Source organism: Artemia franciscana, chromosome 19 (genome assembly GCF_032884065.1).
Source record: "Artemia franciscana chromosome 19, ASM3288406v1, whole genome shotgun sequence".
Lineage (NCBI taxonomy): Eukaryota > Metazoa > Arthropoda > Branchiopoda > Anostraca > Artemiidae > Artemia > Artemia franciscana.
Window position 1 is genome coordinate 17,537,799 of NC_088881.1, and position 26,259 is coordinate 17,564,057.

The 26,259-nt window shown below is 34.0% G+C and overlaps 1 protein-coding gene across 1 annotated transcript in view; it reads right to left on the reverse strand.

Moving 5' to 3' along the window:
- The window catches only part of LOC136039359 (protocadherin-like wing polarity protein stan), a 173,078-nt gene that overhangs the window by 37,096 nt on the left and 109,723 nt on the right, over positions 1-26,259 (reverse strand). The window contains exons 16-22 of the mRNA XM_065723020.1: positions 23,650-23,813; positions 21,432-21,584; positions 17,894-18,013; positions 12,539-12,704; positions 11,110-11,375; positions 7,991-8,174; positions 2,006-2,205 (exon numbers count right to left, since the gene is read on the reverse strand). Coding sequence (XP_065579092.1) covers positions 2,006-2,205; positions 7,991-8,174; positions 11,110-11,375; positions 12,539-12,704; positions 17,894-18,013; positions 21,432-21,584; positions 23,650-23,813 — 1,253 coding nt within the window. The remainder of the gene's footprint in view (positions 1-2,005; positions 2,206-7,990; positions 8,175-11,109; positions 11,376-12,538; positions 12,705-17,893; positions 18,014-21,431; positions 21,585-23,649; positions 23,814-26,259) is intronic.

Consider the following 26,259-nt stretch of genomic DNA (forward strand, 5'->3'; position numbering starts at 1 on the left):
GTGATGCTGACGAAAAATTAAGAGTTAGTTATACAGAAAAGTTGTCAATAGAGGTAGTAAAGTTATACGCTACTTTTTCAGACATATCTATCTCTCAACAATTTTTACATATCTTCCATAACTGAAACTTGAATGTCGCATGAGTCGGCTATTTAACATATTGTAAGTTACTCTTAAATTGACAAAAATCAACTCAGGGCTCTGGTGCCACCGCTATTTCAAACAAGAGTCTGTCACATTTTGTTTGGACTTCTGGCTTTTAGCTTGTACCATCCAGGTTTGGTGTATTTCATTTCTTCTTTTTTTAATATCGCATGATAGACAATTTTCGACTTGAATAGTGATATAAAGTCCGAAATTCAAACTTCATTTTAAAACACGGAAAAATCGTAGAAGAAAAATTTCAAAGACAAAAGCATATATGGCTTACATGGAAATCAAAAGTGAGAGTTTCCGTTTTAAGCAAAATGAGTTCATTTCAGCTATACTATTGTAGAGGACTGAAGATCTAGAATTAATTTGAAGGATTTTTTTGCTTATATACTGTGTTTGTTAAAGAATAAACGAAAAAAACACTTAATCCTCCAAAGTAGCTTTAATTATAGGCTTTACATCTTCAAATATTTGATTTTAAACTTAGTTTTAACTTTTCTCTTTCCGTGGGTTCTTTCAATTATTCCTGGAATATTCTACATTAAAAAAATGAAATGCATTCCTTTGTTTCCAGTTTCCCCCCAAACGATAGAAGTATGCTTTAATGTAAGGTGGCACCTACCCATTTTTTTTCTTTTTAATATTTCAATGCGGTAGGTATTAAAAGCTTGACCTCACAAAGAACTTACCAAAGTGCCTAAAACTGAGTTATAATATTAGATAAATTACTTTACATTGACAACATAAATTGGTGAATCAATGCAGCTTTCCTAATCAATAAGAGTGATGCATCACTTTTATTTCCTCACTGTTTATTTGGTTCTCCGATTCTTATTCAGACTGAAAAAAAATGAAGAAAACACAAAAAAGTAAAAGATCGTGTCTAGTAGTAGTGCCCCTAATGCTATATAATTGTAATTTAGGAGATCAGAAATTGGTTCACGTTACAGATTGAAACACCAAATGTTCAAAAACTACAATAAATGAGTCTATGCAGAAATCTACAGGATATGTAATCAAATAGCATTTTGGTTAAGAGTAATTAGTTTCTGCAGAAATTTTTGTTGACCAAAAAATTAATAGATTCCTCACTGTTTAATTACTTCTGTTTTTGTTCATTACATGGCTATGAGATGCATTTAAAGCTTTGAGAGAATAGTTACAAAACCAAACTCAAAGGCAAGAAAAATGTTCATAATTAAATCCATTTATTTTCTTCAGCATTCATTCAGACGGCTCGAAAAAAAACTGTAAAAATTACAAAAACTAACACACAAAATTATCATGAGAACTCACCAGAAAAACTTCGACTGTCAATAATGGAAAGAAGATACGGAATCATATTTTTGCAAGCTTTTTCCGTGAAGCTTGGCTACCATTCAAATGTATTACTATACTCAATTAACACTTAATTCTTCAATGAACAAGCAGTTAGAAAAAAAGTTTATCATCTCTCTTGTTTTAAAAGTGGACTTGAGGTGCAATTAAATAGATTTGGGCCGTCCCATCCAAGATCTTCACCTTGACATATTCTAGTAGATTTTTATTGTTCAATGAACAAGCAAGTCAGAGAAAATCTTACCATCTCCCTTGTTTTTAAAAGTGGACTTGATGTGCAATTAAATAGACTAGGGCGGTCCCATCCAAGATATTCACCTTGATATATTCTAGTAGATTTTAATTCTTCAATGAACAAGCAAGTCAGAGAAAAGCTTACCATCTCCCTTGTTTTTAAAAGTGGACTTGATTTGCAATTAAATAGACTAGGGCGGTCCCATCCAAGATATTCACCTTGATATATTCTAGTAGATTTTAATTCTTCAATGAACAAGCAAGTCAGAGAAAAGCTTACCATCTCCCTTGTTTTTAAAAGTGGACTTGAGGTGCAATTAAACAGATTTGGGCGGTCCCATCCAAGATCTTCACCTTGACATATTCTAGTAGACTTTCCCTTTGAACCAACTGGACATTCAGTTAGGACTTCTTTGCCAAATGGGGTTCTTGGCCACCATACTCCAGCATCGAAACTTTTAGGGCAACCATCGTATATCACTGAAAAGAATTAATTTATCAAATCCCATAAAAGCAAAATTAGACTCAAATTTTCCAAGTTTTCATGGTTTTTCCCGTTAATATATAGAGGGGATGGTAAGATTGCCCCCCCCCAATTTTTTTTCAATAAATAGTTATTTTTCAAAAACTTATCAGTGTCAACATAAAATGATCACGGTGCAAAACAAACAGTTTATTCCAAAAACAAGGACGATAAAAAAAATAATGGAATAGGAAGCCATTAGTCTTCGAAAAGATAGCAAAACTCCACAGCTAATTCAAAATAGTCAATTTTCTTTTTAATTATATTTATGGGAGGAGAGAAGGGTGGATACCGACATCATTCCACAATATTTCGGGCAATACACTTCGTACATCAATGAAAAAAGCCACCCTTATCAATGGAACTCAGATTTTACGCCAATAACTACTGCTAATACCGTTGACAAAAAACTACATTTGAAAAATTGAAAAATTACCTTTAAATTAAATAGTAATAACTCTTAATGTATAACCATTTGACTGAAGAATTGTTCGTCTAAGACAAGCTGTATTTCATTTGGACTCCAATAGTAGTCTGATATTCCGATTGCCTTTTGACAACCAACCCTATGAAATGTTATATTTCATTGACCGTCAGCCCTTTGAAATGTATTTATGTGCGATATGAGTAATACAAAGTTATATTTCCCGTAAGGAAAAAAAGTTTTGTAATTCAGAATTGCTTTTAATTTTGACGAATTTAGAAACTAGTTGGTACTTATGTATTCCACATTTTCCCTGGTTTTGTTCATTGATTTGTGTGTGTGTATATATAATTTCTTCAAAACTCAATTCAATACTAATAGCGTTAGTAATACAAATAATAATAATGACAAATAGGGTTTGAAATAGGAATGATTCAACAGGGCCTGTCGCAACAATTTTAACAAAGGCTATGACTTTGCCTACCAATTAAAAAAAAAATATGTTTTATAAACTGATAGTAAGAAGAAACATTAAAACTCAAAACGAACAGAAATCATTCCGTATATGAAGGGGTTGTCCGCCCTCTTCAATACCTTGCTCTTCACCTAAAGTTTTAAGCACTTTCAAAAAAGTTTCATATTCTAAATAAACAGCCCATATGTTTCAGGAGTCGTGAGAGGGTTTATGTTAGATGGTTTGCCTTTCAATGTTTTCCGTTGGTGGGTCTTCAATGAAATTAGCGGTTGGCATATTTGATTTATTTTGTATATTATTTTGAATTTTCAGACGTAGGTTAAGCGACTACTTATTGGGTACTTAATGGGTAAAATTGAAAAATGTATGCTTCATTTGGGTGCTTTAACTAATCGCTGTATTGACAAATAATTGTTTGTTATTTTGCTATATTTTTAACTGCATTTAACAAGTAAAGAAAATGAAGATTTTCACATTACATTAAAAGGAGAGATTGTAGGAGATTTTGCAATCTCATCTGTATTTCTATGCTGCCTTAAGTCTTGGTCTAGTCTTTGTGGCCCTGGGGGGGGGGCTCATATACGTTCGCTCTTTAGGCCCAAAGAAAAGCTATATTAAAATTAACTTAATACAAGAATCAGAAAATAGTTATAAAAGTGAAACGTTATTTTGCAACTGAGAGCATTTATTCATCGTGCGTTCTTTAAAATGAAATTAAAACTCTTCTATTCAAAGAAAAATTAAATTTCTAAAATAAGATTAAGCTCTCATCTGATAAAGGAATAAGAATATGATATTACATTAAAAGGAGGGACTAGTGGAGATTTTGCCTCTCATCTATATTTCTATACTACTTTAAGACTTGGCCTAGTCTTTGTGTCCCTGTGGGGTTCATACACACTCGCCATTTTGCCCCGAAGGAATGTAATATCAAAATTTACTTAATACATAAACGCGAAAAAAATTCTAAGTGAGACGGTATTTTACAATTGAGAACTTTTCTTCACCGTGCGCTCTTTGAAAATAAAATTAAAATTCTCCTATTAAGAATAAATGTAAATCTGAAAAAAAGATTAAGCTCTCATGTGACTGTCAAGTGGTGAAAGCAAATACCATGGCATAATTAGAAGATCTGGAAAACCTTAGAAAACCACACAAGACATAAAAAAAAAGCTGACTTTCGGTAAAGTGACACGTGCTACCTTTCCATCTGTCCTTCTTAGAAAATCAAAGCAAATATAACAACCAAACCACGACAAAATGTATCAATGAAACTATAATACAAAACCGTAAAAATTATGCCGTCAGGATCTAAGGCTCTTTGGCTACTAGTTGTCAAACCAACTTCACACTTTCTTCGTTTTTATTCATTTACATTGTACTTTAGTTATCTTGATTTTCCTTGCCTCAAAAGATTCTTAAGTTAAATTCTTAAAATTTAACTTAAGAATCTTTAAGAAAAGATTCTTAAGTTAAGTGCAAATAGAACTGTTGGGTGATTGAAGAATGAATCACCTGACGCTCATCTTATCCTTAAAACGATATACTTATTTTAATGCTCCTGTAAGGGCCATTTTGTACAACAAGAAAATTCAAACTTGTCGTCAATTGGAGTGCTTTGGAGAGTAATATTTTTACATAAATTTGCAAAAACTTTCTGAAGTATGCACACGAATAATTGAAATTTGCACACGAATAAATTATAAGCTTTTGATCTCTCAAGTTGTTTGCAACATACAAAGCATATAATGAATTGTGCAAAAAGCAAAAATTCGCATCTTGGTTGAACTAAGATATTCCTTACATATTATTTACTAACGATAATTGGAGTTGACAGAAATGATCTAAACACATAAATTCAGTACAGACATGTCTACACAAAGGGTAGAACGTAGGATTTGTATCCAATTCCCTTCTCAGGGAATATCTAGGATTTATTCCCCTAGATATTTTTTCCCAAGACATTTCAGGATTAATCTTCTCTTTCAGGATGTCTTTATTGCAACGAAGAGGTTTGGCTGTGAACCTTTTAAGTACAAACATTATCAATAAAACAGAAGAAAAAATAATAGGATGACTCTATTTCTATAACCTTTGCTGTAATAAATCGTATTAAGATTACTAAGAAGTTGGTCGGTTACATCAAATCTATCTTCGATTTGAATCTAATTATATTAATTTAGTTTTACCTTCCTCATTCGAACTGAGCTAAGTTCTGAGCTTCAGCAAATATTTACTCTAACGAGAATTCAATTCTGTTCTATTGACACTTAGAATAACATATTTTCAAGATACTCGTATCTTTTCTCAATTATATATATATATATATATATATATATATATATATATATATATATATATATATATATATATATATATATATATATATATATATATATATCTAGTAAAGCTTAAAAGCACTCACATAAAAATATTCCAGGGATTCTGAAAGGCATTCTTTAATAATTCTGGAAGGTATTAAACATCAATTACATTTCTTACTATTTTTTCCTTTTTTTTTAGGTTGCTGCCAAGCAGCTTTACGGTTACAAATGAAAATATGATATAGCTATTGAAAGTTTTTAACTGGAGCAAATGACTGTTTTGTCCAGATTCATCCTTGTTGACCTTCATGAAAAACAATTGACAATGTCTTTTCAAAAAAAGGACTTTTTTTCTGTAAACCCCAACAGAAGAACTTGCATTGTACCCTCTTACATCCTCTAAAGGCCAGAGGGTCATTTGTAATTTACTAAAAAAAAACATTTGTTTCAAAAAGTTTCTCTTTTGTCCTTCCAACATTAAACAATCAAAATGCACTGTGACTTTTAGGAATCAATAGCACTATATTGTAAGAAATCAATTTAGTTTCATTAGTCTTCTATGAAGTAGATTTTTATCCATATCTTCATCCTTTCAAATATGTTTTCAGCAAATGTATAGGAAACTAACAGTTAAATCATTTATTGATTCACCAATTCAAAATATTGCTTTAACTAACTAAACAGATTTGATCAGAAATTACCAACGTTCAAGTTAAAAGTCCTATTATTCATCAACTGTCTGTATGTTGTATGAATTAGAATAAAAAAGATTAAGTGTCGACAAAAAAAAGCGTCCTTTTAAAATAGGCGGATTATATTGGAAGTTAAGAATGTAACCATTCTAAGAAAAACATTTTTTCTTTCTTGTAACCTTGATTATGATTTTTATTTTCCTTTTTGTTGTTAATTCTTTGACTGATAGAAATCACAATGTTCAAAACCGGTATAGTTACAGTAAAGTGCAAATGACCCTAGAGCCTTTTAGGGGGTTTGAGATGGGGGAGGATGAAGTTCAACTCTTGTTAGAGGATAAACATTATTTTCTAACCTTGATTAGCCCCTTGGTTTGAGTTTACTGCAGTGTTACCAATAAGAAAAATAAAAACACCCATTTCAAAATGCATATAGCAAACACAACCCGTCCCGGGGGAAGCAGTATTCTATGGATTGTTTCTTGTGCATTGGGGTCCTTTTGGCCCAAGAAAGTAATGATTAAGTTTTGAAATGATCAGAACATGAAGTTTTTGGCCCTCTTCAGACTCCGTTTCTGGGGGGATCACGCTGCAAAACTATTTTTTTGTATATATTATGTTCCTCTTAGTCTAGGAGCTTCAAGGACACAATGAACATCAAGGACACAAAGCTTTGATCCATTCAAGAGCTTCTTTCACTATCCCCTCTCCAAACAAAACTTCATGTCTTCTTAGCTAAGACAACGATCCTTGCAAGCTACAAACCAATTGAAAAAAAGTGGTCCTTTCTGGGCTACAGTTTTGAAGGGGTCTGTGCTTCCAGACTATATTTTTCTTGAACACTAGGGTCAACTTGGCCCAGTACTTACGGTTTTAAGTTTCAAGCAGATAAGATCTTTTTGCAAACTGGGCTTCCTTTCATTCAAGGAGTTAGTGAAAAGTCAACCAAAAACAAAAAAAAAATGCCAGTCCCATTTTCTAAGGGCCCTTGTCCCTAACATATATTTTTTTTTTTTGATGAAGTTTCACTTAGCTTAGGAACTAAGCTGATTAGAGGAACTTTTGTCCTCTAATCACTTTTAAATGTTAAAAAACAACAACTAGAACTTCACGTCCCAAGTTTCAACGACCAGTCCTTCTATACGAAGTGGCCGAAAAAAAAATACATTGAAGGGACATGGCTCTTTATTATGGAGTCTTTGACCTGGGTCTTCCTGTCTCTGATTACATATCTCAAACTGATTCAATGCCTCCCTTTACATCTAAGGCAAATCTACGGCAGAAAATATCAAGATGTAAATTTCTTCTAGGCTCCCCATTTATAATTTGGCCCTTTCAGAAAAGCATTTAATAAATTATGTGTTCTTTTGCAATCAAAAAAGCAACAATGCAATCGCACGTGCAATTTTTTTTTACAGATGTAAAACAAATGTAGACAGTTCTGCATTAAAGTTCCTTTTAATCTAGGATGTGAAAATTCGAATTTAAATTATGAACTGCTTTATTCGGTAGCATTTGAAAATGCTCAATATTACAAGGGAAAATAAGTAAATAAAAGAGAAAAAGTAATTTATGTGTGAGTCAATAATTAAAAAATAAACCGTAAATTGTTGTTGATTTGAATTTGTCTTTTAGCCAAAGCATGTAACCAAGAGTGCATACTTCACGTCATTTTACACGTTTAGAAAACTAACTAGAAACTTCTGGCTTTTCATTAAATAGATATCAGGATAGGAAAATGAAAGACGGGAATAATTACCTATAAGACGATAAGATAAGTTAAAAGTATGATTAAGTCCAAAGTATAGGACCTGATAATAGCTTTACCTTCACAGCCGGTGAGTGTTACTTCTGCATTAGGATTAGGACAAGCGTCACACATCCTTCCTATTACCCCTGGTCTACATCGGCACTGTCCGGTTATGGGATCACAACGACTCCCAAACGATCCAATTGAATAGCAGTCACAGTGAAGACACTGATCAACTCCTTCTGGTTGGTATCTGTTGTCCTATAAATACCAAAGTAAAGGATACAATACTCGTAAGATAGATAAAAAAATCGAATAAATATGAAAAAGTACACGAATTCTTCAAAATAATTATAACGTGGCTAAATGATTCACTGAGCCACGCAAAACCAGAGGACCGTGATTAAAACCCATGTTGATTTTGGGGACCTACCTACCCGGACTATCTTAGCCTGATTATGTTTAGTTCCTTATAGATTACCTTACGAGTCAGGAGCTAGAGTTGCTCCTTTCGTTTCCAGAAATCGAAAAATCACAGTATCAGAGAAAAGTAAGCTGTTGTAATCTCAAGTCAATCTCAATATTTAATTATTCTAGCTAATTCTGAGGGAGCAAAAATTCAAGTACGACGTATTAAAAGCGGCTGAGTCCTCTGCTGGTCGAGGGCAGGCACACAAAGTCCAATGGCTGTCAGACGAAATCTTAAAAGTCGTAGAGCATCCAGCTCACCTCAGTGACAATATGCCAGCATACGATAAGTTGAACAGGATGGAAAATAAACACTTCCATTACTATTACAAACATTTCATCCAAGAAAAGGCCGAAGAGCTCAAAGATCCCACCGATAAAAGTGACATTGGGACACTGTGTAGACATTTCTGTAACCTAGCCCCAAGAAATTTATATCATTCGACCCCGTAGTTGCTATCGATAAGTCCCCCTTGCCCGATGACAAGGCCCAGCTCGAGAGGTTGAAATACCGTTAGTTCATTCTCCTCAATTCAAACACTGTCTCATCTCAAGATCCAGATCTTATAAGAGCCGCATCGATTGCGACTACGACTCCACTTGGTAGTCATGAGGCACCCTTTTTTCCTTGATGAAATCAACAAATTAATGAAGAGACTCGAAAACAAACCCACACTCAGTGTCTACGGTATAAAATCCAAGCTTCTGAAGCATGGGGGGTTTCTTGGTATTACGGCTCCAATTACTGCTCTGCAGAGTGTGGCACTAATAACTTTTAGTTAGAATAGAGCACAATAAGCAACGAAACTCATTCTGTCAGGTTCTTCGAAGCGTCAAAATTACCTAAAAGCCACTGTTATATATATATATATATATATATATATATATATATATATATATATATATATATATATATATATATATATATATATATATATATATATAGATATATATATATATATAGATAGATATATATATATATATATATATATATATATATATATATATATATATATATATATATATATATATATATAACATTGAAAAAAAAAACACAAATCAATCCTCAAAACTTCACCCTAAATCCACCACTCGTAAAGTTAATGCTGGCACATAACTGAAAACAATACATATCTGAAATTTTCGTTGAAAATTATGAACACTTTTTGAAAAATCGACACAGCATTAGTAGTTACCAATTAGGCACCTGTTGCAATGCATTAAAGTTTTCATTAGAGAGCCTGCATTTACTTAAATTTTACGTCTGGGGTTTGGGGGTTTAAGAGCCACCCTACTCCGCGGCGTCGTTTTGTGATATTTTCATTCAAAGCGCTTTTGTTATGGCATTTTCATTGAAAAAACAACGAATTTGCCCTCTCCTCTAGGTTTTGACAATTACATTTTGCCCCTCTCAATTACATTTTTTTTAAATTGACGCCACTGACCCTAATATTCAGGGAATTTTTTGCTCCTTTTAAGCTTCAGCTTCACTCTTAACCTGTATTTGAAACACTTGTGCTAGTTAAAGGTGTTTAGTCATGATTATGCTAGTGGTTTATTTGTTAGAAAGAAGATTCAAAAACATTTAGATTTGTTCGCTGTTTAGTAATTATTTTTAAGTACAACATTAGCATAAGAATTTTTCAAAGTGAAGAGTGAATACTAAAATATATAGCGAACAAATTTAATGTTATATAGAAAGTGAAACTTAAACGAACAGATATGGCTATGAATCAATAGACGAAACCTAAGACAAACATAAACCTAAGTCCATCTCACAAGGAACCAAAACTACTATGAATAAAAAATTAAACTAACTTCAAAATTGAGGTTTTCCCCAGTCATGACTTCACTCAGTCATGACTTTTACGCCCAGTCTGAAGTTTGCTTATTTTTGTACTCCGTCAGTCTACAGCTCAGACATAGCTCATGTCTGCACCGAGTTAGAACTCCACTCCTTTCCATACCAACCCAAGACTAAAGCTCGTTCTTTCACCAAATTAGGCCTTGAGCAATTTTCGCAAGGAATAAGGACTTTGTTGGTTTCTGTAGGCTACTAATTCATTTTGTGGGTTGGACTCAAGTTCCCAGTCGGTCCAAAGTTTGAATCTAGCTTATTTTTGCATCTTTTCAGACTAAAATCGTTTTTACACCAAGTCAGTATTCAGCTTATTTTTGCCAGAACTCAAGATTTAGTTCATTTTTTGGCTGAGTGGAGACCTAGCTCGTTTTTATACCAATTCGGGACTTTACTCAAAATGCGTCGAGTCACTAAAAGTATGCAGCTCGGATTTATCTTGTTTTTTCACAGATTTAGCTCGTTGCTGCAATAAGTCAGTCTCTGTTTTGATCAATTGCTCTTGGATTTTATCGAAAATAGTACTTTTCTCTCCAAATGAGCCTTAAATTATTTCTTCACTTTACAAAACGGGACCGTAAGCAACGGATTCACCTTTAGTCGCTAAACTTAGGGGGCCTATGTTTTGAGAGTTTTCCTTTTTATTTCTGAACTTGATGTTCTTCGAAGGGGAACCTCCTGTAAAAATAAATACACAAAAGCTCTTTAGGGGGGAGGATAATTGGCAAGGCCCCCTTCCCCCCGAGAAAAAAAGAGAATTCTTAAATAAAGCAAGGAGAAAACCGTTAAATATAACATCTTGTAAAGGTGGGGAGGAGAGTCTAAAGGGTCTTCAACTCCAAACTTCTATTTACTTATTAAGGCACTTACCTGACAAGAACATACTCCATTTGTCTTATTGCATGACGGGTTATATCCCTTCGAAACATCGCAATCACAAGGCCCACATACTGGCTCTCCCCACCAGCTGGCTGGACATGTCTGTTGGACGATATTTTCACAGTGATCCCCACTGAACTTTTTTGATGGACAAATGCATCGGTATCCAGCGGGAGCAGTTCGATCAAGCACGCAAGAGGCACCATTTTCACACGGGTTTAGTTCACAAATACTTATACAATCAGCGCCGACATAACCTAAAGTTAGAAATGATGACGTTAAACTTACTTATAAATGAACTTCTTCTGGAGAATTGATTTGCAATATATGCCGGATAGAACTAATTTTTTTGTTCCTACTATAGTTGAGAACTATGAAAGCTATGAGAACCCTAGAAAAACTATAGTTGTGTTGTGGAGCAACACTGCTGCTTTCGCAGCCTTTTTTCATCGTGAACGATGAAACAACGATGAAACAGAACGAACGATTTTTTCTGTAGGTCAGTAACAGTAAGAGATAGAAATTCAAAACAATTTTCCGATAAAAGGATTTTGAAACAACGAACAATATTTCCAAAAATGCTTTTTTAAATTTCTAACAATTTCTCAGACATAAAATAATAATCTTTTGTTTTTCTAACGTCCTTGAAAAAAAAATGCCAATTAAAACTGACCTAACTTCAGAAGTAAACTCCTTAGTGATCGCTGAACGTCAAACTCTTAGAGAGCCTAAAGTTGTCTCTTTCGGGTCTGTGCTCAAAACTGCATTTCTTCTATATTTCTCGTTTATAACTTTGGAAATGACAGTCTGGCAATTCCAAATTTCGCATTGTTTTGTCTTTATCGACGTCCTCTATTTTGGTCGAAGTTTCACATGCACATAAGGCACAGACCCAGACATACATAGTAACAAGTCTGTAGTGGTCCAGCTCAAATATAGGAGATGCAGGTTTATTTTTTTTTTTTTTTTAATTTAAGGGGGTATCAGACCTCAGCCGAACTTGACTGGTAGTAAAAGCTTGCATCATAATTTTGCCTTTGGTTTGACTGGGCACAATTCAAGTTCAGCAGGGAGGGAGAAGGATGCTCCTAAATTCTCAAAATCATGATATATAGCGGAGGGGGGTGTTGATTCTCCCCCCTATTCTCTACCAAATTATCTGGCTTTTGGTATCAAAATCTTTCTTTTTTGTTTCTAATGTATTAGAATCAATACTCATGTTGTGTGAATTCCCTCTTTAATTTACAAATTGAAAGCCAGTCAAGTACTAAAAACCCGAATAAATAAAATTGTGAAAATTTGAATCAATCGCTTTGGCTTTCGAAGCGTGAGAAAAAATCGACGTGGAAAATTTACACGTCTAGACATTCTAAGCATGGAGAAATTTCAAGTGAAGAGTAGACTTTACAAGTGGTCTCACCTAATTGACACTGGCATGTGTAACCTTGCCAAGTATCGATACAAATAGCTGTCCGAGAAGGACAAGACTGTTTTGTACATCCATCAAAAGGTGGACAGCCATCTTGAACTTTCGATTCTTTGCCTCCTTTTAAAAACACACTTTTGCTATTGCCTGATCGGACGTCCTGAAAAGAATTTTTTTGTTATTAATGATATTTATAATAAACAAAAAAACATACCTGGGGTAAATAGAGAATATATTCTACGTTTTCCTTGAGAGCATCGAATGTTTAACTTTTAATGCTTTATGACAGCTGAGGAGCGAACTTATAGGTTCATGATTTGACATGTTTAAATTGAACAGTGGGACACTTTTTGAGGCAAATATGTGTTTTAAAATTAGCCAAAAATAAGCAAAGCAACTAAAAATAAAGCTTTCGTGAAAAGACATACAAAAAACAAGTTAAGAAAAAACTCGGATTTATCGGGAGAGATTAAATACTTGTCGCTCACTTGACAAAATTTGTATTGTACTTTCTCTTCGTTAAATTGTTTCTATTTTAATTTTCAGTTTATTTGTCTGTTTTCTATAGTTGTTCTTCAATCACCAATACTCAAATTTAATCTTTGTGTCATAACTTGTTGAGTATTAAAGTATAGTTTTCATTTTGATATTGAAAAGCACTTACCTATGGTACTTGTTTTATAAAAAAAGGGAGATATTAGTATCATCAATTGCATTGTGTACTTCTTTCCTAGATAACAATTATTTTCTATTATCTTCGCTATTTTTAAGGTGGCTTGGTGAATTTTTCTCAAGCAGTTTGTTTATTGTATTTTTTTTGCGACTGTTTTTCTGACTTTTCATGGGCAATAAATGATTAGTGTAACGTCCAGAGGCCCATATTTTTTTCTTTTGTTTATTTAAGAAGTTTTGCTACTAAGCTTAGAAACAAAATAATAAGTACCTAAAAAGCTGCTATTTGTCTATTTAATTGCGGGTTACTTGAGGGTCATTTAAACAAAAACGTTATTTATCTCTCTTACAATTCTTCTACGTCTAATCAAACAGTTCGTGGTAACGAACTGTAGTAAGGAGCGACCCGGCTCAATAGTAACCAAAACTCTAAAAAATGGAATTTTGATACCAATACCTACATCAAAAGAATCGCATTTTAATGCTGATTTTAAATATATAAGTTTCATTAAATTTAGTCTTACCCATCAAAAGTTACGAGCCTGAGAAAATTTGCGTTATTTTGGAAAATAGGGGGAAACACCCCCTAGAAGTCATAGAATCTTAACAAAAATGACACCATCAGATTCAGCGTATCAGAGAACCCTACTGTAGAAGTTTCAAGCTCCTATCTACAAAAATGTATTTTTTTTTATTTTTTGCCAGAAGGCAGATCACGGATGCGTGTTTATTTGTTTTTTTTTTGTTTTTTTTCCCAGGGGTGATCGTATCGACCCAGTTGTCCTAGAATGTTGCAAGAGGGCTCATTCTAACGGAAATGAAAAGTTTCAGTGCCCTTTTTAAATGACCAAAAAAATTGGAGGGCACCTAGGCCCCCTCCCACGCTAATTATTTTACCAAAGTCAACGGATCAAAATTCTGAGATAGCCATTTTATTCAGCGTAGTCGGAAAACCTTATAACTATGTCTTTGGGGACGACTTACTCCCCCACAGTCCCCGTGGGAGGGGCAACAAGTTACAAACTTGTAACTAATGTTACAAATTATTGGGAAGTGTACAGGCGTTTTCAGGAGGATTTTTTTGGTTGGGGGAGGGGTTGAGAAGAGGGGAATATGCTGGGGGAACTTTCCATCGATAATTTGTCATGGGGGAAGAAAATCTCCATGAAGGGAGTGCAGGATTTACTAGCATTATTTAAAAAAAAACATGAAAAAATAAATATGAAAAAGTTCTTTCAGCTGGAAGTAAGGAGCAGCATTAAAACTTAAAACAAACAGAAATTATTACCCATTTGAGGGGCTCACCTCCTCCTAATACCTCGCTCTTTACGCTAAAGTATTTTTAGTAATTTCAACTATTTATTCTACGGCTTTTGTGATTCTGGGGTCATTCTTAATGAATTGGGACAAAATTTAAGCTTCAGTGTAAAGAGCGAGGATCTGACAAGGGGGTGAACCCCCTCATATATGTAATAGAAATATGAGAATACAAAAGTTCTTTACGTAAGCTAATTTATATGTTACGTAAATCTTTTACTAATAAAAATATTCGTAAAAAATTAAAAGTTCTAGTTGCCTTTTTAATTAACCAAAAAATCGGAGGGCAACTAGGCTTCCTTCCCCGCTCTTTTTTTCTCAAAATTATTCGATCAAAATTATGAGAAAGCCATTTAGCCAAAAAAAAAAGAAAAAAATATGCAAATTTCGTTTTAATTATTCCTCTGCGGAGAGCCAAAATCAAAACATGCATTGATTCAAAAAAGTTCAGAAATTAAATAAAAAAAAAACAAGTTTATTTAACTGAAAGTAAGGAGCGACATTAAAACTTAAAACGACCAGAAATTACTTCGTATATGAAAGAGGCTGCTTCCTCATTAACGCCCCGCTCTTTACGCTGAAGTTTTTTACTGTTTTAAAAAGAAGAATTGAGAGAAAGAGTCAAACTTTAGCGTAAAGAGCGAGGCGTTGATGAGGAAGCAGCCTCTTTCATATACGAAGTAAATTCTGGTCGTTTTAAGTTTTAATGTCGCTCCTTACTTTCAGTTAAAAAAAACTTGTTTTTTTTATTTAATGACAAAATAAAACTGATATATGTCCATTTTGACCACCAGAGTTGGAAAAGAGAAGGAACGTTTTCCTAAAAGACAAATACTAGAAAAAAGGTCGTGGACTATACTTGACAGAATACTTCATCTCATATAAATTAGTCCGATAATATTTGGATAAATAATCAATTAATACATAATTTAGGCTATATTAATCAGTAGCTTCAATAGATATATTTTGTAAATCCTTGTTTCCGAGAATTAGCTTTTCGAAGTACGACCGTTATGTAGATGGGCAGAGAGATAGACAGACTATTTTGAAGATGTTCTAAACCGTGATAGAGTTACAGGAAAATATATAAAAAGGAATGACACAATTTCTGACACTTTGGATGAGTAAAGGACTTTTTTTTAACATGGTGATTGTAAGGTTAGAGATAAGTTACTGAAGATGATGAATATAATTTTGAAAAAGAAAAGCGATTTTAAGAAAACTCTAATTAAGCCCCTCTTATTAGGTAAAAAGAGTGAGCGCGGTAATTATAGAAGCATTAGCCTGGTTCAAGAAAATTACTATTTAGGATGATACTTTTTAAACTAAGATGCTACAAAAAAAGTTTTAAAGAATAACAGTATATTTTAGGAAGGGTAGAAAATGGTCTATTTAACTTTCACACTTAAGATTAATTATTAAATAAAAAACCAAGTTTTTTTTCAACTGAAAGTAATGAGCAAGATTAAAACTTATAAGGAACACAAATTACTAGATATACGAGGGGTTTCGCCCCCCCCCCTCAAATCCGTAATAATTTCTGTTAGTTTTAAGTTTTAACCTTCTCCCTTACTTTCAGTTGAAAGAACTTGATTTTTTTTTTCTGATCTTTTCTTAAATAATGCCGGGAAATCCGGAACCCCCTTCATGGAAAATTCTCCTGCCCATGAAATAATTCCTCCATGGAAAAGTTCTCCCACGTCACCCTCTCCCCAGACCCCCCCAGAAAAAAAATCCCCCTGAAAATGGCTCTATGCTTCCCAATCACCAATACTATAGGTAAACAACGGGCAAAGTCCATAACTTGCAGCCCTTCCCCCATGGATTGTGGGGGACTAAGTCGTCCTCAAAGACATAGTTATTAGATTTTTACACTACTTCTGAACAAAATGGCTATCTCAAAATTTTGATCCAGTAACTTTGGGGAAAAAATGAGCGTCGGAAGGGGCCTAGTTGCCTTCTAATTTTTTAGTCACTTAAAAAGAGGACTAGAACTTTTAATTTCTGTTCGAATGAGCCCTCTCACGACATTCTATAGAACTACTGGATATACCAGCGTAAAAGTGAAAAGAGGGAGGCTTTGAACAGACTGGGATGGAGGTAGAGCTTGCATAGCTGTATTGGCCACAGGTGGCTTGGTGCTACAGTGACTTGTCAGCAGTAGTAGCAGTAGTAATATTATTTAGATAGCATGGAACACCACACTGTCCTTCCAATATAAATAAAGGACAGAAAACCCAATAACGAGACAATATTTACCACGAGAATAATGTAATAGCTTAAATTCAGATATTTTGGAGCCCTCTCCGTTCCAACGACCTGGTTTTACTTTGGTAATATAATAAGACTATAGATTTTAATTTAATTTTGTCTCTGTTTTGGAACTTTTTGAAATTTTAAAATATACGCACGTATTTTTGTTAATTTAGGCTTGGTGCTCTTTTTCTCTATTTTGTGTTAAGTAATAAATAACATGAATATTATTTAAAAGGGTCCATCATAAAAATAAAGCAAATGCCCACTACGCAAAACCATCCCAAGATATTATGTCTTTAAACATTTTGCCACATTAAAATGCTATTTCATTCTCAGAATTTCTTTTATACATTTATTACCGGATTTTCGGCTTAGGAAAACAATACAAGGTTATGCTTATAATATTTTTCTATTTTATTATTCTTAACGCACCTAGGACATCAAAATAAAAATATTTCTTCCTCGTGAACCCATCTTACGTCTATTCGTACTAAAAACCGTAATTTTCTATGATGTTTCTTTTGGCTGCTTCAAATTTGTGAAGTTGTTAAGGCTGCACAGCATTTTCGTCAGTGTTGGCACACTGACACGTGAAAATAAGTAAGCGAAACGTATAAGTAATAAGTAAATTTGATTTAATTTAAGTTAAAAATGTATATTTAACTAATTAGTTAAATCTGTAAATGCTCTTCGTCCATAAAATTTCGAACATTTACAATCTGTTGGTTTCTGAGACAACTACACCTTCTTAATCTGATTGGTGGCGTTTGTTCATAGCTTAGTTTTTGTTTGTTTTTCACCCAAGCGTTTTTTTTTTTATTATTATTTTCTCTTGCTACTACCAGAACTATAGCTGCATATAGAGGTATTTTTCATCAGAAATAGAGATCCCGATTTTCCTAGATTTTTCAGATATATTTGGTTGGATAACTTTTCACTTATCTAAATTAAATGTCAATTTTTTTTTCTCTCTTAACGCGAAATTTTCTATTAAAACGTCCATCGTTTATTTAACTATCGGCCCTTTTAGTTTCCTTCATTTCTGTACAAAAAAGCGTCCTCTCCCCAGTAAGAATTCAAGTTATTTCTCCTTGCAATAATTACCTTGATACACCCATGGAAACCAATATAATTCATTACTTCAGCATGACTATCTTCTAGGCCACCAACCGAGATTTTTGAAATGATAGCACCCTGGAATCTAAATTCAGTGGGGATTGTTGTCTGAAAAAAAAGAACATATATTAAATCATTATATTAAAAAAAGAATACGTTTATGAACCTACTTAGTATACCTGTTTTGACATTTTGCTATTCGCTAATACCTCGATCAATCAGTTTACTATAAAATGCATAATAAAATATTTAAAAACGAAAGAAAATATTTTTAAAACATTTTTGAAATACTTATTATATTTTTATAATAATACAATAAACTTTTAATTATGTTATTGACGAGTTGTAGAGAAAACCATAATTCCACCATAAACCAGAACTGTTTAACTCCACCAGAGCCCTATCCCAAGTCCGGTTGCGAAAGAAGGAGGGTTGGGCAATAGGCTTGATATTTGTCCCTGTAAAAAGAAACCAGCAACTGAATCCCCGACATTAACCTCGGATATGACTACTTCTTCCCTAACAACCTCAGCAAGCCACCGGACTCGATTATTGACTAAAAAGCAACAACTGAAGCTCGGATTTTGGAATGTGAGGACGGATACTTGGAACGGATACTTAAAGAAGTGATACAGTGCAATATAGACCGCAACAGTTATTAGTGAAACTAGATGCCTTGGTAGTGAGATGGGACCCCTACAAGATGGCTACGTCCTCTCATACAGCGGACATGAAAGCAGACACCAAGCACCTGTAGGTGTACTGATGTCGACCACAGCTAGGCCAGCGATTTAAAGTAAAATCAATTTTTGACAAAAAAAAAACAACAAAACAAGATGGTATACTTAAAAGGGTGTCTTGGGTAGCAGTGATGACAGAGTTCTTCGCCCGATTCATTCATTATAGTCGAATGAGCAAAAAACTACGTCTTTAGGCGTAAAATGACCCCCCCAAAATCTGTGGGGAGAGGCCAGTAAACTATGAAATTTGCCTATTGTTTATGTATAGTATTTGTTAATGTGAAGTATATAGACATTTTTCAGGGGGGAAGGTTGTGCTCGGGGTGGATTTCTATAGGGAAAATCTTTTTTGGGGAGGGAAATTTCCGGGGTTGAAATTTCCAAGGGAAATGTTTCATGGGGGATTCAACATAATTTCTATACGAAATTATTTTCAATTGTCTTTCATTCTCTTTGCCAAATTTTACATGTGGGGTTATTCCGGGGGAACTAGCTCGGGGCTACTTTCCGTGTGCTTTGATTTCCTGGAAACAATTTCCACGGAAGGGGGGATTTCTGGAGTTATCGAGAAACCAAATATCAATTAAAATCTTAAGGAGATTAAGGGATTTTCAGCAAGCATCGAACTGTCTGGAGAGAATTTGACAGACGGGGAGGGTGCACTTTACGTTGGATAAAATTTCCATGGACGAGTCTTCCGTGAGGGGTAGGTTAGCTAGATTTACTGGCATTATTTGAAAAACGATCACAAATTAAATTTTAAAAACAATATTTTTTTAACTGATAGTAAGGAGCAAAAACATCACTTTTTTCTCAATCACTCTGGATATCCACGGTTCCATGGAAATTTCTTCTCAAAAATCCAAACACGCTGAAAATAGCCCCCGGATAATTCCCCCGGAACAACTTCACGCGATTCTTTGATGCAATAACAGGAATTTCATACCAGAATTGCTTAATTAAATTTGAATTGCTTATTTGATAGCTCGTGTCTTAAAACTATAGAATAACGCAATGATTAGGCTAATATATAAAATGCAAAAATATTTATAGTGTTTCATCAACAATTCTCCTTTTTGAAACGAAACTAATAAAATGAGTGCATTCTACCAATAACCATATATGAAAAAATGAAATTTTATTTTCATATTGCCACCTTGTTATTCTTATTCACTAGAAATGTTCTTGAACTTCCATTGAAACCTTCAGTAAACGAAATTACCACATTTTTATTTTTATTTTTTGAAAAACCAAAATTCTTTTCAAGCAGAAAACTACAAAGTACGATCTAGATCAAACCACCATAACTGCATGATCGATATTGACGCGAAAGCCACTTCAAAAAGAGAATTTGGATTAATTTTACCTAGACAAAAATACCTTTAAGGGGGATAAAAAGTATATTTGATATTCACAGTGAAGGCAGTGAAGGGAATGTGAAAACCATTTTCATAAGTTATGATGGTACAGAACTCCTTGAAATGTCTCCAAGAGATAGTTCTAATCCCGGATGCTCTACTATTTATTACACTGAGAATTAACTACAACAAGAAAACTCTTCTTGAAATCTCAAGAATCAGTAATCGAATGTTTGAAAGGCAAAAGTTTACGAGAATAATCTTAAGTGTCAAAAAAAATTCATAACGAAATCAAAATAGAGATAGAAACTGGGTTGGACCCAATCCTGAAAAGATAGGGTACGTTGACCCTATTTTTATGCCTACAGTATCACTTTTTACTAGACTATCACTATCACTAGATTACCACTCATTATTATTCTAATTAAACAGTCCTTGTGTTTAAGGAGACGTTCATAGGTTGGTAGAAGGAGGGATAAATGAAATCCAAGCTTCGGCCAATTTGATATTAAGAAGAAAAATATCACAAGGTAATAGACTACTGTAATTTGATAAATACACTAATCTAGAAATAATCAACATGATATTTGGTCATACAATGGTCAAAACATTGATACAGAGCGCAAATGACGTGAAGACGACTAATCTTTTAGATTACATTGCAATAATGTAATCTCGGTACCGGATACTCGGGTATTTAGAATTAATACTGCGATGGAGTAAAAGATGCACTAGGGAGGACAGTCAGAGAGGTAGCGTGGAATTATTATAAAATAGTTTTAAGCTTTGTAGAAGAGCGAAGGGTTTTGTATAAGAAGTTATTGAGTGACAGACCTTAAAAGAATAAAAGCAAAGTTAGGAAAGTCTAAAAACCTTCACAGTATGGAGATATGAGAAAAGCACATTGTTGGGCATCTAGAAGATAAACAGTTTATTATTTTATAAGTTGGCTAAGAAATCCCTTATCTTTTTTTCAACTTTCTCGTTGAAGCTACCAAAAAAGGCATTTTCAATTAAAATCCCCCAAAAGATGCTCTTCAAAATGTAGAGATTGTGAAAATTACCTCCCCTCCCCTAATTGACCCTACTGAACAAAACCTCATATAGTCACAAGAAAGGTTTACACTTGGTAAAAAACAAAAAATTAAGTTGAATGTAAAAACGCAAAGAAGACTAAAAACAAGGTAGATTGCATCAACATTATAATTTCAGGATAAATCATAAAATTCTGGGACTTCATCGATATCTTTGACTATCTTTGTCCGATCTTTGTCCATCTTTGACTTTCTTTGTTCGACATCTTTGTCCGAGTTATATGAACACTCTGTGACAGTATAATACTTAAGTTCAATGTAGAAGTCTTTTTTAGTAGATAAAAGGTTTGATGAGGCTTCATGGAAACAATTATAGGCTGCGGGATTTACTTACAGTCAGCTCATGATTTCCATAATCCAATGATATCCAGATCTCCCCAGGCATCCACTTTGCTTCAATATTATGCCATGTCCCGTCACTCACCGGAGAGGAGTCTATTCTGGAGGCATTTTCATTGATCCTGTACTCAATTTTCCCATCGAGAACCTGCAAGAATGGAATAATTTTACTGTGATAAAACTTTTAAAGCGAGGAGGGTCCAAATTTGATAAAAGTTTATAGGCTTTGTTAGATTCCTTTGAAAAACGGGCTCAGAATTTAAATTTCCCTTTCATTAGCATATTACAAAAGGCTAAAATCTTTGAAATAAAACTACGGATATTTTTTTATTTTTTTTTGTAAAACAATTGGTAAATTATTTTCTTGTCAAGTCCTATTGACTGTTACTTCCTCTCGCCAACTTTCTTTATCATGTCATTTTTTGTGTTTAACGTAATGCTTACTTTGAGTGGGGGAAAATGTTAGATAACTTCGAAGACCACACTGCCTTTCCATGACGAAAGTAAAACAGTTCAAAATAGGGATGATACCTTTTTATTGACAGTGAATAGATATAAAATTATTTAACTGGATATTTCGAACACATATACAGTGGTCATCATCAGCAGTAAAACTAAAAGACATGAATAAAAATAAACAAAATTTATACCTAATAAACTAATTACATATAGTTTATTGCTCTTATTTTTTTTCAATGCAACAGCCGAGGCAAATCTCTTTGACCTTTTTGGTTCCGGTTCATTAGAATTATCTGACATATTACGTGGACAGAGGTCATAGCTCTTAGGTGAGGTGATATTTACTTTATTTGACCTCAGTAAATTATCATAAATTGAGTTCAATCCAAATTCACCTGTATCTCTGTTTATGGAATTATTCTTGAATAGAATTTTTTTAATTTCGATTGTTTCCCTGAAAGTTTGCTTTAAACCTTGGTCCCTAGAAATCAAAGAAACATTTTCAAACAAAATAAAATGATTTGGAAAATTAAAGATATGCTCCGAGAGGGCTGACGTGAAATCTTCAGGTTTGGTATTCTATTTCATCGTCTTTAAAGCAAAATACCAAACCTGACGATTTCACGTCAGCCTCACGTCAACAATAAATCTTTGTCAACAATTGTAAATTCAGAGAACCCTGAGCAAGTAGTAGCAGAGATCAGTCAATTTGGAGGATGAAACTAACGCGGTTGACAAAATTTGCAGCTCTTAGCCAAGACAAAAAGAGCTTAAATCAGGGTCAGGCTCAATTGAAGAACAAATACTTTCTAAACTGAAATACCACCCATATGCAAGCCGTGGCTGCTAGAGTACTGGCACATCAATCTGCAACGCTGCCAGGCTGCGTCCTATAATCTTGGGTGGCTTCTGGCAATTACGCCCATATTTTTAGCGATGGTGCAGAGGCCTTGGACCATTGGAGGAAAGATCCTGGAGAAGAGTAAGTGAACCAAAATCCGTAGATAACGAGATAAGCATCATCCCCGGAATGTGTATTTACCATTCAAAAATTTTAGACAAAAAGAGCGGCCATGGACGTGTGGTATTCAGCTCGGTGTACGTGCCAAGTGATGATATAAACTACCACCAAAGAACGTAGTAGAACTCGTGGAACTTTGTAAAGAAGAGGAAGTCTCCCCGATTTTGTCATGTAACTGAAATCTGCATCACAAATGGCGGCGGAGCTCTAATACAAATGGCAGAGGTTTTGAGTTTTTGGTATATTTGACTGGAGAAAACCTCGTATGCTGCAACAGGGGCTTGAGTCAAAAATTTATATTAAAAGAAAGAAAAGAAGTATTGAATTTAATGATCTCATCACCTCCTGAAAGATTGGTACAGAAATAGCATACAAACAACCTTCCATCATTTTCGGACTATCTAATGATAAGGTTCAAAATGGATATATACCAACGGCAAAGAACGGAGAAATTTAAATTCTAAGGAACTCATCTAACTGCCTTCGATGTTGAAGCAATGCCCCTTTGAGGCCTCAGCCTCAACCCATGTTTGTGGATCTGCGCAGATATCCAACTAACAAAATTAAGAGCCACTTTGACATCCCTTCAAAACAATTCTGAACTGAGAAATCCAGATTACTGGGCTTCTACCTTACCTGTTTGTTACATATTTACGAATATACACCCTTCATGTTAAAGCATAATAATAATATTAAGAATAAGTAAAATTTTAATTATTACTTAAAAACTCACCTGGAGAGTAAAAGTAGAAGACCCAGCATCCAAGCGTACAAGCAATCCGGATGGTTCACGAGTTCTAAAGGATAAGCTGGTTATGTAGGGAAATTGAACTGGTCGAAGACCGGGTACATACGTTATAAAGCCTTCTCCTTTGAGGGATTTTGCAGGGTCAATAGCTGAAAGGATATATATATATATATATATATATATATATATATATATATATAATATATATATATATTTCTGGATATATATAATATATATATATGACGATAAAGATTAAATATGTCAGATAAAAATGATTAAAAGGATATTAGTATCAAACAAGCGGTTTTCATCAACTGCACATTCTTTTAAAGTAGTATCTTGGATAATTTTATTGCAGATGGGTTTGTATAACATATTATCTTCCATTGTAAGATACTTTCCAAAGACACAGTAGTCTTTTTGTTTGTTTTTTTTTAACCTTGAATGGTTAACAGAACATTCTTAAGTTTTTATATGTTATAATCCATTGTTCCAGAGTCTACGTTTTGTTGGGCTAGACTCGCGATTTCTGGATTCATCCCTATTTCTATTACTTCTGCTTATAAAAGAACGAAGAACGGAACGGAACGTAGAGCAAAATACAAAAAAAAACGGAGATAACTTTTATCGAGTGAATATCGGCTATTTCTATTATTCAAAGGCTGAAAGTCATCCTCGTTTGTTTTGTCCATGTTTTGTTCATTTTTGTGGCCCATTTTTACGCTATAAATAGAACTAATTGAAATAGGGGATGAATATAGGAATAATGAATCTAGCAAACACAATCATACACTGGAACAAAGGACTATAACACATGCATACTTGCTACCAAATTATAATACTAAACTGAAAGTTAATGATTTTTTTCTTTCTATTTTGAGCATTTAATCGAACAGTTCGTGATAAAGTACTGTAAGTAAGGAGCCACTTATCCAATAGTAACCAAAACTCCAAAAAACGAAATTTTAGGTACATATCTACATCAGAAACATCAAAAGAATAGATGGATTAAAGAATAGATACGTCAAATAGATACATCAGAACGGATATATCAAGAGAATGAGCTTTTTACAGTTATTGCAAATATATAAGATTCATTCAGTTTATTATTACCCTTCAAACGCTACAAGCCTGAGAAAAATTTCTGATTTTCGAAAAAGAGGGGGGGGGACAAATCTTCCGAAAATAAGGAATTGTATTGAAAATCACACCAGCAGATTCAACACATAAGAGAACCCTGTTGTAGAGGTTTCAAGCTTCCCATCTGCAAAAATGTGGAATTTTTCACCAAAAGCAAGATCACAGATGCGCGTTATTTTTTTCCCAAGGTGATTTCCATGGCTGAGGAAGGGGCAACCTTTTATATACGAAATAATTTCTGTTCCTTTTAATTTTGAATATCGCTCCTTGCTTTAGTAGCGGGTTCTTTAGGAAATTAAATACAAAAAGCAAGTTTTTTCAACTGAAAGGAAGGAGCAACATAAAAACTTATAACGAACAGGAATCATTACGTATATGAAAGGGATTGCCTCTTCACAACACCTCACTCTTTACGCTGAAGTTTTTTAGTACTTTTAAAAAAGCTTCTTATTGAACTAACTAAACGACTCTTGCGTTTTTAGAGTCGTTCTTAAGAAAATGGGACAAAATTCAAACTTTAGCGTAAAGAGCGAGGTGTTGAGGAGGAGGCAACCGCCTTCATATACGTAATGATTTCTGTTCGTAATAATCTCAGTTCGTTTTAAGCTTTAAAGTTGTTCTTATTTTCATTTAAAAAAAAACTCGTTTTTTTATTTAATTTCTGACCGTTTTTAAATGATCCCAGGAACTCTGGCCCCATCACCACGATAAATACCCTCCCCCTAGAAGTATCTTATAGCCAATTCAATAACGGTGAAAATTTATTCACGACAATTACCCTTAACAACCCGTAAAATTGAGACAGAAAAGAGAAAGCAAGAAATATTAAAAGAATTTTGCGAAGGAATTCTTGCAAATTCACCCAGTGTATAATTTGATAAGTTAAAACCTGATAGGTTTACCCCCTGGAAACCTCCTTCCCCGTGGAAAATTCCCCCGCGGAAAAGTCTCCAGCAAAAAATTCCTCCCCCTCCCCCCTAAAATGTATGCATGCTTCCCAATACTATTCGTAAACAATGGGAAAATTTTTTAACTTAAAGACCATTCTCCTGGGGGTGTGGAGGGGGGAGGATAATGTTATGTCCAAAGAATCAGTTATTGGACCTTTCAACCATGATGAAGAAAATGGCTATCTCAAAATTTTGATCGGACGATTTTGGGGAAAGAGGCGGGCCTAGTTGCCATTCAATCTTTTTGGTCACTTTAAAAGGCCACTAGAACTTCCAATTTTTGTTTGAACGAGCCCTCTCACGATATTCTAAGACCACTGGGCCGATACTATTACCCCTGAAAAAAAAATGCAGCCATGGAATTTCTTCTGACCAAAAATATAAAATTCCACATTTTTGCTGATAGGAGCTTGGAACCTCTACAGTAGGGTTTCTGATAAGATGGATCTAATGGTTTTATTTTCACAAAGATTCCATGAATTTTAGGGATAATTCATCCTTTTTT